The following is a 16,674-nucleotide window of genomic DNA, read 5'->3' as shown; positions in this document are numbered from 1 at the left end:
ATTTAAGGATTTTTTCCTCCCACCACTAGGTCTGCGTGCTGTTTGCTCCATTCGGTCTATGACATTTGGATGATCATCTTCATCAATTGATACGACTCCTACCTTCTGGAGCACTGTCTCCCTCCCCCACATTAGTCAGTTTAAAGCCCTCCTGATGAGGTTTCTGAGATTTTTTGCAAAAACATTCCTCCCAACCGTTGTGAGGTGCAGCCCATCGCTTGCCAGAAGTCCATCTTCAAGAAACTGCATTCCGTGATCTAAGAATCCAAACCGTTCCTGTTTACACCATTTGCGAAGCCAGTTGTTCACTTCCACTATTTTTCCCTCTCTCCCTGGGCCACGTCGTTCAACTGGGAGGACAGATGAGATGACAATTTGTGCATTTAATTGCTTCAGTTTCCTGCCCAGAGCCTCGTAATCTCTTTTGATCTTCTGGAGGCTCTTTTGATCTCTCACTGGCTCTGGCGCCACCTGCTGTTGGGCTCCATGATGCCCACCCTGTCATTCCCAACGGGCACCAGTCGCTAACGCAACAATGCAGGATTTGACCCAGGTCTCGGTAGGTCTTGCAGCTTGTTATATGGCTTCCTTGGGGAGAAATCTGATGTACTAGTGATTTCATGCATGGTATCCCCAACCTTTGGCCCTCCAGATATTTTGGACTACAATTCCCATCATCCCTGACCGCTGGTCCTGTTAGCTAGGGATCACGGGAGTTGTAGGCCAAAACATCTGGAGGGCCACAGGTTGGGGATGCCTGGTTTAGGCAACCTGACCCTTTCCCACCCCAACACTTCTGGTTCCCAACTGGACCCATCCACTTGAGTGGCAAGCAATGCCAAGCAGACAGGGCTTGGGCCCTAGAAATAGGGTGGTCCAAATGGACTCCTGGCTGCTGCCACCCAACCAGCAGCTTTCAGTCTGACACAAGACTGAAAAGACACAAGACTGCCTGTGTTGCTCAATGAGCCGAGTCCCATTGCCACCCTACACTTCAGGTACCAAGCCAAAAGCAAGATGAGTCTCTGAGTGGACGTGGTTCTCTCATTCTCCCAGAGAAACATCTCTGAGATGTTCTCTTCCTCCTAGGACGTGAGCTCACGAGTCCATATGCAACATCTTTTCTATTTTCTCTCTCTCACACATACATACAAATATATGCACACAGACGCAATCTAAGGAGCGGAGGCTTCTCTGCGGCACCTCCAGACACAGCTCCTCCTGCCTGCCCTGCGAGAAATCTCATTCCTTCCTTTGGCGCCCTGCTCCGCCCCCGGCTTGGAAAGTCAAGAAAAAAGCCCCGCAAGTGCCTCCCGCGGCCCCCTCTAGAGAAGCAATAGCTTGGCAGTTATTTTCAAAGGCAAACCTGCTGCTATAAGACACACACACACAAACACACACACGCGCACACAAAAATGCCATGCAAAAGATCCTTTACGTCAGCGAGACGAGTCCTTGCAGGCGGCGGCAAAATTATTCTGGCAAGACCAAAGGGCCTTGTTCTGCTCCCCTCTCTCGCTGTGCCTGCGGTTTCCCTGGTGGAAGCACCCTTGATCCTGGGGAGAACGTGGCAGGCGAGATTGGGGTGCTGGCAAGGGAGTCTGGGCCACGCGATACGTGCCCCCCCAAGTGGCAGGCCAGGGGGCTGGGACTGGCCCACCCCGCCGGCTCATCAACTTAACACTGCGAGAGGAGGAGGAAGAGGCGTTCGTGGGGGCGCGCTCTGCACACCTGCTGCGCTCTTTTCCGCCCGCCTTCGTGTAAACAATGCGCAGAACCCAAAGCCGCTCTTTCAGACGCCAACGGAGGGAAATTAGTTTGGCCTTTTTAATTTCCTTTCCGCCGCTGCTGCCGCCCCCCGGACAACAACTGCAGCTCACAACAGTGAATGTCGGTGAAACACAGCTCCTATTTACAGATGGCCGACGCGTCACTCTCTGCGTCGTCGTCTTCATGCTTCGGTGACGTTATTTCAGAAAGTCTCTTTCTTCGCGAGGAGCGGTTCCGTCTGCCACCCCCGCTGCCCGTTCCCAACGGATGCTCCGAGCGTATTATTTGGCTGCTAAGAGGCTTGCCCTTAGCCACGGTTGGGGAGGCCTGCTCCTCTGAGGAAGCCCTCCGACATCTTTCGCTCCCCACCCAATGTTATTTCTCTGTTTTGTGCATAATCATAAACCTGGCGGATCCCAGTCCTGTTTCTTGACGATGCATAACAGCAATATAAGTGACCCTTTTACAAAATGTAAACAGAGATGGAGAGAGGAGGAGACAAGAGACAGACAGACAGAGAGACAGAGAGAGAGGAAAATGGCAACGGAAAGGTTGCAAATTATCTCCAGGGATCCTTGACACGTCCGGGGACTCGCTGCCAACTTTGCCGCTGGTCCAGCAGCCCAATTTGCCGACGGCCAGCGTTCTCACTGCAGACACCTCCGTCTTCTAGATCGTCGAGGTTCTGTCGACACCATCTGAAAGGGTGAAGTTCACCGTTAAGAGGCTGCCAGACCAAGGGCTGCAGGCTGGCCGAGATGGAAAGCTTTTTCTATACAGGAGGATTTTCTTTATATATATATATATATATATATATATATATATATATATATATATATATATATGTCTGTGGTCTGTGTGTGTGTGTTAACATACCATTTTCAACAGTAATTAAACATACTTTAACATCTTATTCAGTTTTTTGACTTCCATCAGTCCTGCCTGAAAATTCCTATTACATTTAAAACTCATAAACAATATCTCTATTCTTTATCTACTTTGTAACACTTCATGTGGGATGCGGGTGGCGCTGTGGGTTAAACCACGGAGCCTAGGACTTGCTGAAGGTTGGCGGTTCGAATCCCCACGACGGGGTGAGCTCCCGTTGCTCGGTCCCTGCTCCTGCCAACCTAGCAGTTCGAAAGCATGCCAGTGCAAGTAGATAAATAGGTACCACTCTGGCGGGAAGGTAAACGGTGTTTCCATGCGCTGCTCTGGTTCGCCAGAAGCGGCTTAGTCATGCTGGCCACATACCCAGAAGCTGTACGCCGGCTCCCTTGGCCAATAAAGCGAGATGAGCGCCGCAACCCCAGAGTCGGTCACGACTGGACCTAATGGTCAGGGGTCCCTTTACCTTTTAACACTTCATATATTTCTCCTTACAAAACTTCTTGCAGTTCTACTAGCGTAATTTGTTGGTTACAATTGCTTTTCAAATAGTTCGTATACTTCTTCCAGTCTTCTGTAAATCTCTGGTCCCGCAGGTTTCAACTCCTTCCTGTCATTATATCCAATTCTGCATCTTATTCAGGAGGAATTTCAGTGGCAGGCGAGTGAAGGCAAACGATTCCTCTCCTCTCCCGCCCCAAGGAAACTGAGCAATTTAAGAGCACAAGACCCCTTTCCCCTCCTCTGCCAGGGCTGGTCCAGCAGCAGTTCAGCACAGAAACTCAGAGATGAGCAGTAAGCTTGATTTATTTTACATGTAGAGACAAATGAGAACTAAATGGGCAGGACTAGCCCCAGTGAGAGCTGAGGGTCTGAGCTCCCCACTTCCTCCTAAGGCTCCTCCTCGGCTGGCTGCCTTCCCAACGGTCACAAACACCTCCTCTGTGGGGCTCTCTATGTATACGTAATGCCCTCCTTGGGGACAGAGGAGGACAGGAGAAGGAAACAGGGGAGCTGGCAGGTAGCTGGGGATCTGTTGCAGCCTCAGACTGCTCCTCCTCCTCCTCCTCCTCTACTTCCGTCTCGCCTAAACCTGCTGCTTGCTCAGCCTCCAACCTGCCTGCAACCCCTTCATCCTCTGGTCTGCCTCCTGCATCCACCATCATTCTCCTGGCTCGGGGCTTTCCCCCTCTGATGCTGCGCATTCCTCCTCGTCTAGCCAGACCCTGACCTCCTGCGGTTGCCAGAGCACAGACATCATGTGCCATGCATATAATAATAATAATAATAATAATAATAATAATAATAATAGTACCCCGTCCATCTGACTGGGTTGCCCCAGCCACTCTGGGCAGCTTGCAAAATATACAAAAACATAACAATACAGCAAACAATAAAAACTCCCCTATACAGTACGTTTCAGAGCACAATTCAAAGTGTTGGCGCTGACCTTTAAAGCCCTAAGCGGCCTCGGTCCAGTATACCTGAAGGAGTGCCTCCACCCCCATTGTTCAGCCCGGACACAGAGGTCCAGCTCTGAAGGCCTTCTGGTGGTTCCCTCATTCCGAGAAGTGAGGTTACAGGGAACCAGGCAGAGGGCCTTCTTGGTGGTGGCGCCCGCCCTGTGGAACGCCCTCCCACCAGATGTCAAGGAAATACAGTGGTGCCTCGCAAGACGAATGCCTCGCAAGACGGAAAACTCGCAAGACGAACGGGTTTTTGGTTTTTTGATTTGCTTCGCAAGACGAATTTCCCTATGGGCTTGCTTCGCAAGACGGAAACGTCTTGCAAGTTTGTTTCCTTTTTCTTAAAACCGTTAATACACTTGCGAATTGACTTCGAGGAGCAACTCATAGCACGCGGTGTGGTAGCCTTTTTTGAGGTTTTTGAAGACTTTGGTGATTTTTGAAGCTTTTCCAAAACTTTTCTGAAACCGTGCTTCGCAAGACGAAAAAATCGCAAGACGAAAAAACTCGCGGAACTAATTAATTTCGTCTTGCGAGGCACCACTGTAAGCAACTTTTAGAAGACATCTGAAGGTGGCCCTGTTTAGGGAAGTTTTTAATGTTTGATGTTTTATTGTGCTTTTAATATTCTGTTGGGAGCAGCCCAGAGTGGATCTAAATAAATTATTATTATTACTTATTTTTATTACTTTTTATAATATTTTTATTATTATTACTTAATTATTATTACTTACACGACATGCTCAGTTTTTAATGTTTGATGTTTTATCGCTTTTTCGTTATTATTAAAATTCTGCTGGGAGCCGCCCAGAGTGGCTGGGGAAATAATAGTAGTCGTAGTCATAGTCGTAGTAGTAGTAGTAGTAGTAGTAGTAGTAGTAATAATAATAATAATAATAATAATAATAATAATAATAATAATATGTAGGTGTGTCTTCGGATGTCTTCTAAAGGTTGCAGAGTTACTTATCTCCTTGGCATCTGATGGGGGGGCGTGCCACAGGGCAGGCGCCACCACCGAGAAGGCCCTCTGCCTGGTTATACACTTCTGCCGCATCTCCTCTTACTTGATGTTTTCTCAGCTAAGACGTCTCACACAGGAGTTGCCGCATCCCTTCGGCTGCTTGGGTCGCCCTTTTGCGAACCTTTCGCAGCTCTGCAGTCTCCCTCTGCAAACGAGGCAAACCAGGAGGTAGGGCACAGGGAGATGGGGGGGGGAGGAAGGGCGAAGAGTCTGTCCTTTCAAACTTCAGCCCCCAAAGATGCTCTCCATTTAGCGCATGAGCCAGACGGAGGAAATGCTTCTTGGGACGGGGGCTGCGGCTTCAAAGTTACACGGGGGCACAGATGGGGGAAAGGAGGGAAACACATACACACACAGGCATGTTTTGTTCAGCGGCAACTCAGCCTACGGTCTACAGCCAACTATTGCAGCTCTCCCCGCTAAATAATTGTGGAAACTGCCCCAATGCTCAGATTCATCCCCCTGGGGGCTTTTCAGACTTATGGGGGGAGAAAGGAAAAAGATGAAAGAAGGGAGCTTGCTCAGGTCTCCTTTCAGAAAAGCAAACAAACAGCAAAACCACCTGAGCTCAAAACTCAACGACCCCTTTCTTTAAAACGTTATTTATAGCGCTGCTCGGAGGGCCGTCCTTGGTCTAGCATTGCTGAATGAAAACAACCAGCGAGGAACAAGATCCTGCCTTGGAATGTCTCGGCAAGATTCCTTTCAAAGCAGCTGCAGGAAAAAATAGGAATTCCTCCCCCCCCCCGCCTGCCCCCGTCCCTTACTAACGTAGCTGATCCACTTTCAGTACCCAGGAAGATCTCAGGCTTAAGTTGGTGAGTAATGAAAGTGGAAAACATGGCCTTTCCCCTTCCTCTTTCCCCTCTCAGCCAGAATTTTTATTTTATCCCAAGACCTGTGGGTATAGGATTGTAGACAAGCAAGCCAGTTTTTAAATTATTTTAGCAACTGCTGCATTCCACGACTAACAGTGCAATTGGTTTGTGGCAGGGGTTGGGAACTTCGGGGGCCGAAACCCAGCCAGGTGGGAGGGGTACAAATAAATAATAATAATAATAATAATGAGAATACTATGTGGCGTCTCTCATCTTCAGCCACAAACCCACAGATACACTACAGACCATGTGAATGAAGATTGTGAATCGGCGGTGGTCCATGGGCTACAGCTTGGGAACTCCAGAGTTGTTTATTAACACCAGAATTGTGTTATTCCGATTTTGCAGCTGAGCATCTACAGCTCATGGGATGCTGGTGGCACTGTGGGTTAAACCACAGAGCCTAGGACTTGCCGATCAGAAGGTCGGCAGTTCGAATCCCCGCGACGGGGTGAGCTCCCGTTGCTCGGTCCCTGCTCCTGCCATCCTAGCAGTTCGGAAGCACGTGCAAGTAGATAAATAGGTACCACTCCGGCGGGAAGGTAAACAGCGTTTCTGTGCGCTGCTCTGGCTCACCAGAAGCGGCTTAGTCATGCTGGCCACATGACCCGGAAGCTGTACGCCGGCTCCCTCAGCCAGTAAAGCGAGATGAGCACCACAACCCCAGAGTCGGCCACGACTGGACCTAATGGTCAGGGGTCCCTTTACCTTTACTTTATCTACAGCTCATAGCAGGGGTAGCCAGGATGGTGGGCCCCAGGTGTTCTTGGTGCACAACTCCAGTGGGGTCAAAGGTCAGGGAGTGATGGGAGATGTAGTCTAAGAGCATCTAGAGGGTCCCACTTTGGCTGGCTATTCTTGGTCCATCCTGACAAACCAAACTGACTCGTAATAATTCCCCCTGAACCAAGACGTAGGAACGGCCAAGAGGGAGACAACAGAGATGAAATTTAGCAAGACAACACATTTATCTTACAAGAGTTCCTAGAATCATACAAACTTCAGATATCTGAAGATGGCTATTCTATCGCTTCCCAGTCTTCTCTTGTCCAGGCTAAGCATACCCAACTCCTTCAACCGTTCCTCATAAGGCTTGGTTGACTTTCCCGACACAATTCATTATGGTAACTTCAATGGGTAGCAAAATGGTTTTAGCAGAAACCGAACTGTAGCTGAATGGAAACACTGTGCATTGCAATAAAAGCAGGACAGGACAGAAATTGCTTTCTCCTTGTATCCCAAGCTCTGACCCTTCCCCAAAGGGCTTCTGTCTCTCTCTGTGTGCCTTTCTCCCCCCCCAAAAAAAATCTCAATCCCTTAAACTGCAGCTTGAAATGGCTCAGTCCGTAATTCTACCGTCTTCTTGTGTGTCATGAGTGGATGGGATCTCAGGACATTCGTGACACAGATAAGAGGTTGGAGACAAGAAAAGCGCTTACCTCCAAGTGCATGTTCTGTCATACTGAGGCACAACGACTCCAGCCTATTATTGATGTCAGGTTCTGTCACTGGTACCTGGAACTCTGCAGAAAAAAACCAGAAAGTGTGTTTCCATGTGAATAGGAAATATCTGCAGCGTAGCTGGAGCCACTTCCTGCATGCGGAAGAAAATCCAGGCTGCAAATCTAGTTAAGACAAAAGTTTTTCCTTCTGGAGAATTATTATTATTATTATTATTCTCCATTCTGGGCCGAGTGGGGAACTAGCCCACCTCTTTTCGTCTGGGAGATTGCAGTCAAAGACAACTAGTTAGTACATGAAGGGGTAAAGGACCAGAGAGCTGTATTGCTAGATAGTCTCAGCCAGGCTACGCCATAGTCTACTCTGCAAAGGAAGTCAAGCCTTTCTACTTCCTTTCTCTCTCTCTGCAACCAAGGAGGACGTGTGTAAGTTTGCTCCTGAGCTCCCGAGCTTACAGCACATATTTGGAACTACATTCTGTATTCTCTACCCAATAGTATTGTGCCTGTATTATCCTTGCTGCTGCACGCAGCAATGCATGACTCAGACCTTGAATCTGTAAGTAAAGCATTTTAAACTTACTTAACAGTGTGTGGTCTGCTCATTTCAAGAGCGGTAGAAAGAGGTCACCTGCTGTGTGCAGCTGAAGGGATATAAAGGTTTAAGAACCTATATTCCTAACGCTTTACTGTTGCTTAACTTTTGCGAGTTTAATCTCTGCTACTGGGGCTCTCTCCGTACAGGAGCATGACGTTTTGAAACCAGGCACGCAGCTGTTTTCTTTCACTGCTCACCCACACACCTGGGTCCACAGGGATCCATATATTTAATCCCCCTCCTAACCTGACGGTTTAAAAGCACCACCTAAAAATAGTCTTAAAAGACTTTGGAGTGTGGTGGCACTGGTGAAGGGAGATTGCAAGCTTGCCAAATGTCCACTGTATCGCTTAGGCGGGCTGTGAGGATGCTCCCAAGGAAATGGGGGCAATTTGGCAGGCCCCAGCTAGCTCCAGCCCACCGGCTGGTAGCCGAGCAAGCTCCGGGCCTTGGCTCAGCATGAAACAGCAAGCGGCAGCTTCAGAAGCTGGAGCACGCTCTAATCAGCAGAGTTAATAACACGCAACAGAAGTGGCAGGAGACGGCTGTGAGAGCATATTTACAGGCAGTTTATTCGGCATACATCAGGACAAAGGAAAAACATGTCTTCTCCCTTTTGTGTCCAAGAGCAAGAAGCAAAAGCAAAAGCTATACACACAAACGGAAGTTCCCAGCAAGCTGTGCTGGAGTGTAAACAGACATGCGACATACAACTATCCACACATCTCTTTTAAGGTGGAACGGAATATTCTAACAGAGATAAGAAGAGGGTGAGGACTGGCAAAGGAGCAAGACGTCTTTGGCCTACCTGGCTGCTGAAACATAAGCATGGTTTGCGGAGAGGTGTGCACTGGCAGCGAGCGCGTCCTCTGCACAGAGCTGTGAGTCCGGCTGGGCATGCTGTTGCTCCCTCCAGGGTTTGCAAACCAAAGGTTCTGTAAGGGAGAAGAACATGCACCGTCAAGCTGCAAATGGAGAGGCCAATGGGAGACGAAGCTACAAGATGCCCTACCCACGTTGGCTGTCTACACTCTAGGACCTACAGGGATGCAGGTGGCGCTGTGGTCTAAATCACTGAGCCTCTTGAGCTTGCCGATCAGAAGGCTGGCAGTTCGAATCTCCGCAATGGAGTAATCTCCCGTTGCTCTGTCCCAACTCCTACCAACCTAGCAGTTCGAAAGCATGCCACTGCAAGTAGATAAATAGGTACTGCTCTGGTGGGAAGGTAAAAGGCGTTTCCATGCGCTATGGCTTCTGTCACAGTGTCCCGTTGCGCCAGAAGCGGTTTAGTCCTGCTGGCCACATGACCCGGAAAACTGTCCGTGGACAATCGCCTGCTCCCTTGGCCTGAAAGCGAGATGAGCGCCGCAACCCCATAGTCGCCTTTGACTGGACGTAACCATCCAGGGGTCCTTTACCTTTTACCTTACACCATGTGTAGGCAAACTAAGGCCCGGGAGCTGGATCCGGCCCAATCGCCTTCTAAATCCGGCCTACAGATGGTCCGGGAATCAGTGTGTTTTTACATGAGTAGAATGTGTGCTTTTATTTAAAATGCATCTCTGGGTTATTTGTGGGGCACAGGAATTCATTCATTTCCCACCCCACCCCCCAAAAAATATAGTCCGGCCCCCCACAAGGTCTGAAGGACAGTGGACCGGCCCCCTGCTGAAAAAGTTTGCTGACCCCTGCTTTCCACTCTAGGACCTATCGTGCTGCAGAAGCAGGAAGGCACAAGGGAAATGATCGCCACGGCCCGGCACACTGGGCAACGCTGGGAAGATTTTGAATGTGTTGCATACATTAGGTAAAGGTAAAGGGACCCCTGACCATTAGGTCCAGTCGTGGACGACTCTGGGGTTGCGGCGCTCATCTCGCTTTATTGGCCGAGAGAGTCGGCGTACAGCTTCCGGGTCATGTGGCAAGCATGACTAAGCCACTTCTGGTGAGCCAGAGCAGCGCATGGAAACGCTGTTTACCTTCCCGCCGGAGCGGTACCTATTTATCTACTTGCACTTTGACGTGCTTACGAACTGCTAGGTTGGCAGGAGCAGGGACCGAGCAACGGGAGCTCACCCCGTCGCGGGGATTCGAACCGCCAACCTTCTGATCGGCAAGTCCTAGGCTCTGTGGTTTAACCCAAGCAGCAAATCCAACTCCCGAGCCCTCGAGTTTTGTTAAATGGCCAGTCTCTCTCCAAAGCTGGCCTCATCGTGCAGAGCTGCCCACCAGATTCTTTTTGTAGCTGACTCACATGGTCTTGATCAAGTGGTGTAGGAGCGGATTAAGAACGTAAGAATAGCCGGCTGGATCAGGCCCATGGCCCATGACCCATCCAGTCCAGCACCCTGTTATCACAGAGGCCAGCCCTATGGGAAACCAGCACGCAGGATCCGAGCACAAGAGCCCTCTCCCCGGTCCTGCCGTTTCCAGCAACTGGTATTCCAGAAGCATTAGTCCAATTCTCTTTCAAAGCCACCCATCCCTGCCTCATGTGGCAATGAGTTCCGCAGTTTAACTACGCACCACGTGAAGAAAATATCTTTCCCCTCCCCTCTATCCTGACTCTCCCAGCATTCAGCCTCACTGGATCTGCAGGAGTTCTGGGGTTACAAGCGAGGGAGAAGAACTTCTCCCCGCCATGCTCAATTGCATAAATTTCTATCATGTTGCCCTCTCTCTCTCTCTCTCTCTCTCTCTCTCTCTCCTCTTCTCTAACCTAAACGGCTCCAGACCCTGCTCACAATCCCCTCTCACATCGCTGCTTACATCTTGTGCAAGGTTTTATTTAACTTTCTAAATGCCGCACTTGTTTTTATTTTAAGAAGGCGGCGTATACATGCGCCTGAATATGCAACTCCACCCCCCCAGTCCTTTCCTCAAAGCATTCCCTCCCTCCCCCCGCCTGATCTCCTCTTCCTCCCCCTTACAGAACCTCTTTTTGCAGCAAGGAAGAGAGTGGAAACAGGAAATGCCTACAGATCATTGTGGCTCCCTTTCTTTTCAATCAAAGACCTGGTTTCAGTCCAACGAAGGAAACTAGTGACAAAGCAACCTTTGGCAACTGAACAACTTGACTTCTCCTCCTGGTTTGGGGAGTGGACTATTGGGCTCGGAGAAGATATCTTTCCGGGTTAGGAATGCCACAACTGGCTTTTTGTGTGTTTGCGGGGAAGGGGAGACACCCTCCCCACCTCACCCCACCCCTCCAATTCCAGTTTAAATACTTGTTCGCAATAGCCCCTTTTCTCCCCATGGGCTTGTTAAAAATTTGTTTGTACGGATTGCCTTGTTGGTTCAGTTCATGGGTAGGCAAACGAAGGCCCAGGGGCCGGATCTGGCCCAGTCACCTTCTAAATCCGGTCTGCGGACGGTCCGGGAATCAGCATGTTTTTACATGAGTAGAATGTGTCCTTTTATGTAAAATGCATCTCTGGGTTATTTGTAGGGTCTGCCTGGTGTTTTCACATGAGTAGAATATGTGCTTTGATTTAAAATGCATCTCTGGGTTATTTGTGGGGCATAGGAATTCGTTCATTCCCACCCCCAATATAGTCCGCCCCCCCACAAGGTCTGAGGGACAGTGGACCGGCCCCCTGCTGAAAAAGCTTGCTGACCCCTGGTTCAGATCAAGACCCATCTGGTTTTTCAGCAACAGCCAGCAAGATGCTCCTGTGAGGCCATTTCTGCTGTCTGCGGGACAGCTTCTCCTGCAAATATCAAATTTCTCTGCTCTGCAGTACCTCAGACCAGGGCTTTTAGTGTGGCAGCTTCTGCCCTGTGGAATAGCATCCCTGTCGAGATGCGACAGGTGCCTGCTACCTGCACTTTCCGGAAACAGCTGAAGACGGTTTCATTCCTAGAGGTTTCTCTCAGCTGGCAAAAGGGGGTCTTTACCAAAGAGCGTCCACTCGTTAGGGTATCGGTCTTCTTTAAATGTATTTGTCGTTTCCGGGTTCTTAACTGCTTTTAATTATCTTTGGTATAAATCGCCTTGCGACATTGGTTTAGGAGGCAACTCATCCATCAAAGACGATCATGATAATAATAATAATAAACAATTTAAATGGTTCCTTCCTTATTTATTTATAACAGCTATCTCAGATAGTGTTTCAGTACTGTATTGTATCTTGGGCTCGTCCACCCGGGAGAAGGAAGGGATGAGGAGTAAACCCAATTCTGGAGTGGCGTCTCTGGGGTGGTTGGATGACGCCAGATGGGTGGGGTATGTATGTATAAATAAATAAATAACAACAACAACAACAACAATAATAATAATAATAATTGTACGCCTCCTTTCAACAACTCCTGTAGCCATGCTGAAGGAATGGGTTTCCCAAATCTGAAAACCTGACTGTGTAGTCAGTCTGGAACGGGCCCCAAAATCCGCATTTTTCCTTCTCCAAGGGAACATTTCTAAAATGCTTTAACTTGAGCTCTTGAGCCAAAACCCAGCTATATAAACAAGTGCTCAAAGCGCTCTCCTTTATCAGTCCGTGATGGCAATGGATGGCCTTGGCTGTTCCAGTAGAGCAGGGATGGCACGTCTGAGTCTTATCTTACATCCTGACCACACTCTGACACACAGACCTAGTCCGGGAACAGCGCCAGGAGAGTTGGTGACCTTCTTACCCCAAGATAAGAGTGCTGGAACAGGAATACCCTTATATGGTCAAGAGTACAGGAAGAGGAACACCCTTTTATGGTTAAGAGTACCGGAGCAGGAACATCTGTGTTGTCAACCTGCGTGTATAAGCTGACGTGGCTGGATTCCTGGGGAAGGGGGGAGAGGGTGCCTGGAGGATATATATACTGCATGAAATTTCTTTTTCTTTGGACTTGCTGTGGACTGACCACACAAGTTCCTTCTGCTATCCAGAGAGCAGAATAAACTCTTTCTTTGAATCAATCTTGGTGTCATTTGACTTCCTTCCTCCTGTCCGGGAGCAACGCAGACCCCACCAATTTAGACTGGTAAAGTCTAAGAAAGGCTACAATGCTACTGCCAAATGCATCATTCTGCTTACCAATGGACCACTCTCGACGCCAACAACCCACCCCGGGACCTCAATCATAACCATAATAGCAGAAATTGAGGGTTATTCCCTGCTGTTTGCTTGTGGAGCTCACGAGATAGACTGCCCTTGGGCGTGGAGGCTCCACTGAGCTAAGAAGCCACGGACAGGTTTCTGGTCCTTGTTCTGTTTGCACCTTTCTCTTCCGAAGACATCGAAACTGGTGGCTGTCCTTGGCATCAGGGTAATGCTGTTAGTTATCTAGATGGGACCTCGCCTGATCCAACAGGGTCCCCTTATGTTCTGAAGGAGCTGGCTGCCATGGGGCAGGTACCCACCTGTCTCCCTTGCTTCAGGATGGTGGGGTTGGTGGCTGTGCTGCGCTGGCTGGCTCCCAGAAGGCCGCTGGAGCCGAGGAGGCCCAGCCGCGTGGTAGGCAGGTTCCGGGAGGGGATCTGGAACTGGCGCGGGTTCCGGCGGCCCATTCCTGCACCTACAGATCCAGCTGTTGGCAGGGAGTTCGACTGGCCAAAACCTCGGCTGGAAAAGAACAAACACACCGGCTTACCTCTGCTACCCCAGGGGCGTTATTTGGAACCAAAGATTCAGCCGCCCGGTGCCGCTGCTTAAAACGAAGGATCATGCAAGCACCCCTTAATTCCAAATATAAATCGCAGTGGTTTTTTGGGTTAACGGCTTTACGTTTGCACTTTCTGTTCCTCATCAGACGGTGGTGTTTCCACCTGCCTTGCCCCACCTTGCCTTCCCCAGACTATGATTTGTATGTTTTGTGGTATTTATGGTTTTCCCAGTAGTGATGTATGGAAGTGAGAGCTGGACCGTAAAGAAGGCTGAAGAATTGATGCTTTTGAATTATGGTGCTGGAGGAGACTCTGGGGAGGCTCCAAGACTTTGGCCACCTCATGAGAAGAGAAGACTCCCTGGAAAAGACCCTGATGTTGGGAAAGATGGAGGGCACAAGGAGAAGGGGACGACAGAGGACAAGATGGTGGGACAGTGTTCTTGAAGCTAACAGCATGAGTTTGACCAAACTGCGGGAGGCAGTGGAAGACAGGAGTGCTCTGGTCCAGGGGGTCACGAAGAGTCGGACACGACTAAACAACAAGAAGTATTCATCATTACAAAAGATTGGCCTGGCACCCCAGGGTATCCAATCAAGTAAGCAGGCAATCCAATCAAGTGACCATTAAACAGGTAACCTGTCAGAGTGCCTGGCGTGCTCTGGTCCAGGGGGTCACCAAGAGTCGGACACGACAAAATGACTAAACAACAACAATGCATTGTGATTTGCTGTTACTTTTATTGATTATAGGTTGGTCATTCTTTATTGTGGCCAGTGATGGAGGAAGCCTCTCAGGCACCTGGGACGGCGTGCCCAGGGGCAGGGCAAATCACCCATGGGGCAGGGCACGGCCTGTCCCTATGAGCGCCGCGCCCCCTACCCCTATGGGTGCACAGCGCCCATTGCCGCGTGGGGAGCTCGGTGCCCATAGGGATAGGACGCACCGTGGAACCTCAGCCACCCTACAGCTGGGGGAGGCACTGGGAGGACAGCAAGGAGCCTGCGGGCGCCTAGATGCATGGTTCGTGTGCGCTGTAGGCCCCGTGGCGATTGCTTTCCGCCATTTTGTCACCCGCGTCAGGATGGCCCCTGGGGCAGATCGCACCCCCGCACCCCCTTCCTACACCCCGGATTGTGGTTGATCTGTTTAATTATTATTTGCTGGTGTTTTAATTTTACTGTTTACTATTAGATTCTGATGAATTGTTGAACGTTGCTTTGTTTGATATAAGTTGTGCATTTTAAAGTTACAATGGTACCTCTGGTTGCGAACAGGATCCGTTCCGGAGGCCCGTTATCAACATGAAAAGAGCGCAACCCACAGCGGCACATCAGCACACGGGCAGGTTGTGCTTCGCCGCTTCTGCGTATGTGTGTGACGTCCTTTTGCACGTCTCTGCATGTGCAAGCAGCAAAACCTGGAAGTAACCCTTTCCGGTTACTTCCTGGTTGAAAGAACGTAACATGAAGTGGACGTAACCAGAGGTACCACTGTATTGTGACTTTTACCGTATTTTTCGCTCTATAAGATGCACCAGACCACAACACGCACCTAGTTTTTGGAGGAGGAAAACAAGAAAAAAAATATTCTGAATCTCAGAAGCCAGAACAGCAAGAGGGATCGCTGCGCAGTGAAAGCAGCAATCCCTCTTGCTGTTCTGGCTTCTGGGATAGCTGCGCAGCCTGCATTCGCTCCATAAGACGCACACACATTTCCCCTTACTTTTTAGGAGGGAAAAAGTGAGAGCAAAAAATACGGTATATTGGATCAAAGTGTTACTATTAATGTTTGGTGTTTTATTATGTTTTTATGTCTTGGAAACTGCCCAGAGTGGCTTGGGCAACCCAGCTAGATGGGCGGGGTATAAATGAATTATTGTTGTTGTTGTTGTTATTCATTATTATTATTAATTATTATTATTATTATTAATATTAATGAGTGATGAAATAATTGCTAATTAAAAACCCATTTATGAATTGGCAAGCATTTGCATCGATATCAACTATGGCAGTGATGGCCAAACTCGGCCCTCCAGCAGTTTTGGGACTACAATTCCCACCATCCCTGACCACTGGTCCTGTTAGTTAGGGATGATGGGAGTTGTAGTCCCAAAACAGCTGGAGGGCCAAGCTTGGCCGTCACTGAACTATGGGGAAGGGGCGCAGCTCAGAGGCAGGGCATCTGCTTGGAATGCAGAACGTCCCAGGTTCTTCTTCTTTGGTGATCCCTCGTAGCCGAGTAAGATTGTCTCCCATAAACGCGGTTTTAACAGGTTCAATCCCCAGGGGGCTGGGAATGTCAAACGTTTTGGCTCCTGAACGCCGCAAACCCGGAAGTGAGTAGTGTTCCGGTTTGTGAATGTTCTTTGGAACCTGACCGTCCAACACGGATTCTGCGGCTTCTGATTGGCTGCAGCCAATCGGAAGCAGCGGCTTGGTTTCCGAACATTTTGGAAGTCGAACTTATTTGTTTGCATGGGCATTCCAAGGGTTTTGGTCTCGACTGCTCAACCTGCTCTGGGGAAGGATCGTTTCCCTGATATTTTTAATTGCTGCTGTATTCCCTGACCCCCCAAGGTGACTCCGCTCATTGGCTTCCCCCGAACCTAGTGGCCCCCTAAAGACTTCTGGGTCAGGCTGGCCTGGACTTTTTGCAGGGCGACACTCAAGCCTTGACCTCCTGCCCACATGCAGCGGTATCAAAACATCGGTGTGGCTCCCTGCGCCACAGAAGGGACATTGCCACGCACCCCAGCCACTCTCCCAGGCCCCGTATTAGGAAGAGAAAAGGCCCCAAACCTACGTTCTCTGCTGCCGGTACCCCGAGAGATCGAGGATGGATTTCCGAGGGAAAGCCCTGAAGAGTTTTTGCACCTGCTGTTTCCATGACAACAACCTTTTCTTCTGCGTCTCTGTGAACGCCTGCCCAAAAGAAAGGGGGGGGGGAGAAGAGAGGAGGCAACATCAGAAATCATCATCATCATCATCATAG

The 16,674-nt window shown here is 49.5% G+C and overlaps 1 protein-coding gene across 3 annotated transcripts in view; it reads right to left on the bottom strand.

Annotated features, from left to right (window-relative positions):
- Positions 1 to 453: 453 nt before the first annotated feature.
- Positions 454 to 16,674, bottom strand: part of SAMD4A (sterile alpha motif domain containing 4A) — a 129,576-nt gene continuing 113,355 nt past the window's right edge. For all 3 annotated transcript variants that reach the window (XM_053388293.1, XM_053388373.1, XM_053388451.1), the window contains 5 exons: positions 16,486 to 16,604; positions 13,438 to 13,639; positions 8,893 to 9,019; positions 7,466 to 7,549; positions 454 to 2,468 (listed from right to left, as the gene is read on the bottom strand). In XM_053388293.1, coding sequence (XP_053244268.1) covers positions 2,440 to 2,468; positions 7,466 to 7,549; positions 8,893 to 9,019; positions 13,438 to 13,639; positions 16,486 to 16,604 — 561 coding nt within the window. In that variant the 3' untranslated portion in view covers positions 454 to 2,439. The remainder of the gene's footprint in view (positions 2,469 to 7,465; positions 7,550 to 8,892; positions 9,020 to 13,437; positions 13,640 to 16,485; positions 16,605 to 16,674) is intronic.

The sequence above is a fragment of the Podarcis raffonei genome, chromosome 1, assembly GCF_027172205.1.
Source record: "Podarcis raffonei isolate rPodRaf1 chromosome 1, rPodRaf1.pri, whole genome shotgun sequence".
Lineage (NCBI taxonomy): Eukaryota > Metazoa > Chordata > Lepidosauria > Squamata > Lacertidae > Podarcis > Podarcis raffonei.
Note: the sequence above shows the minus strand (reverse complement) of the source record. Positions and strands in the feature narration are given on the sequence as shown.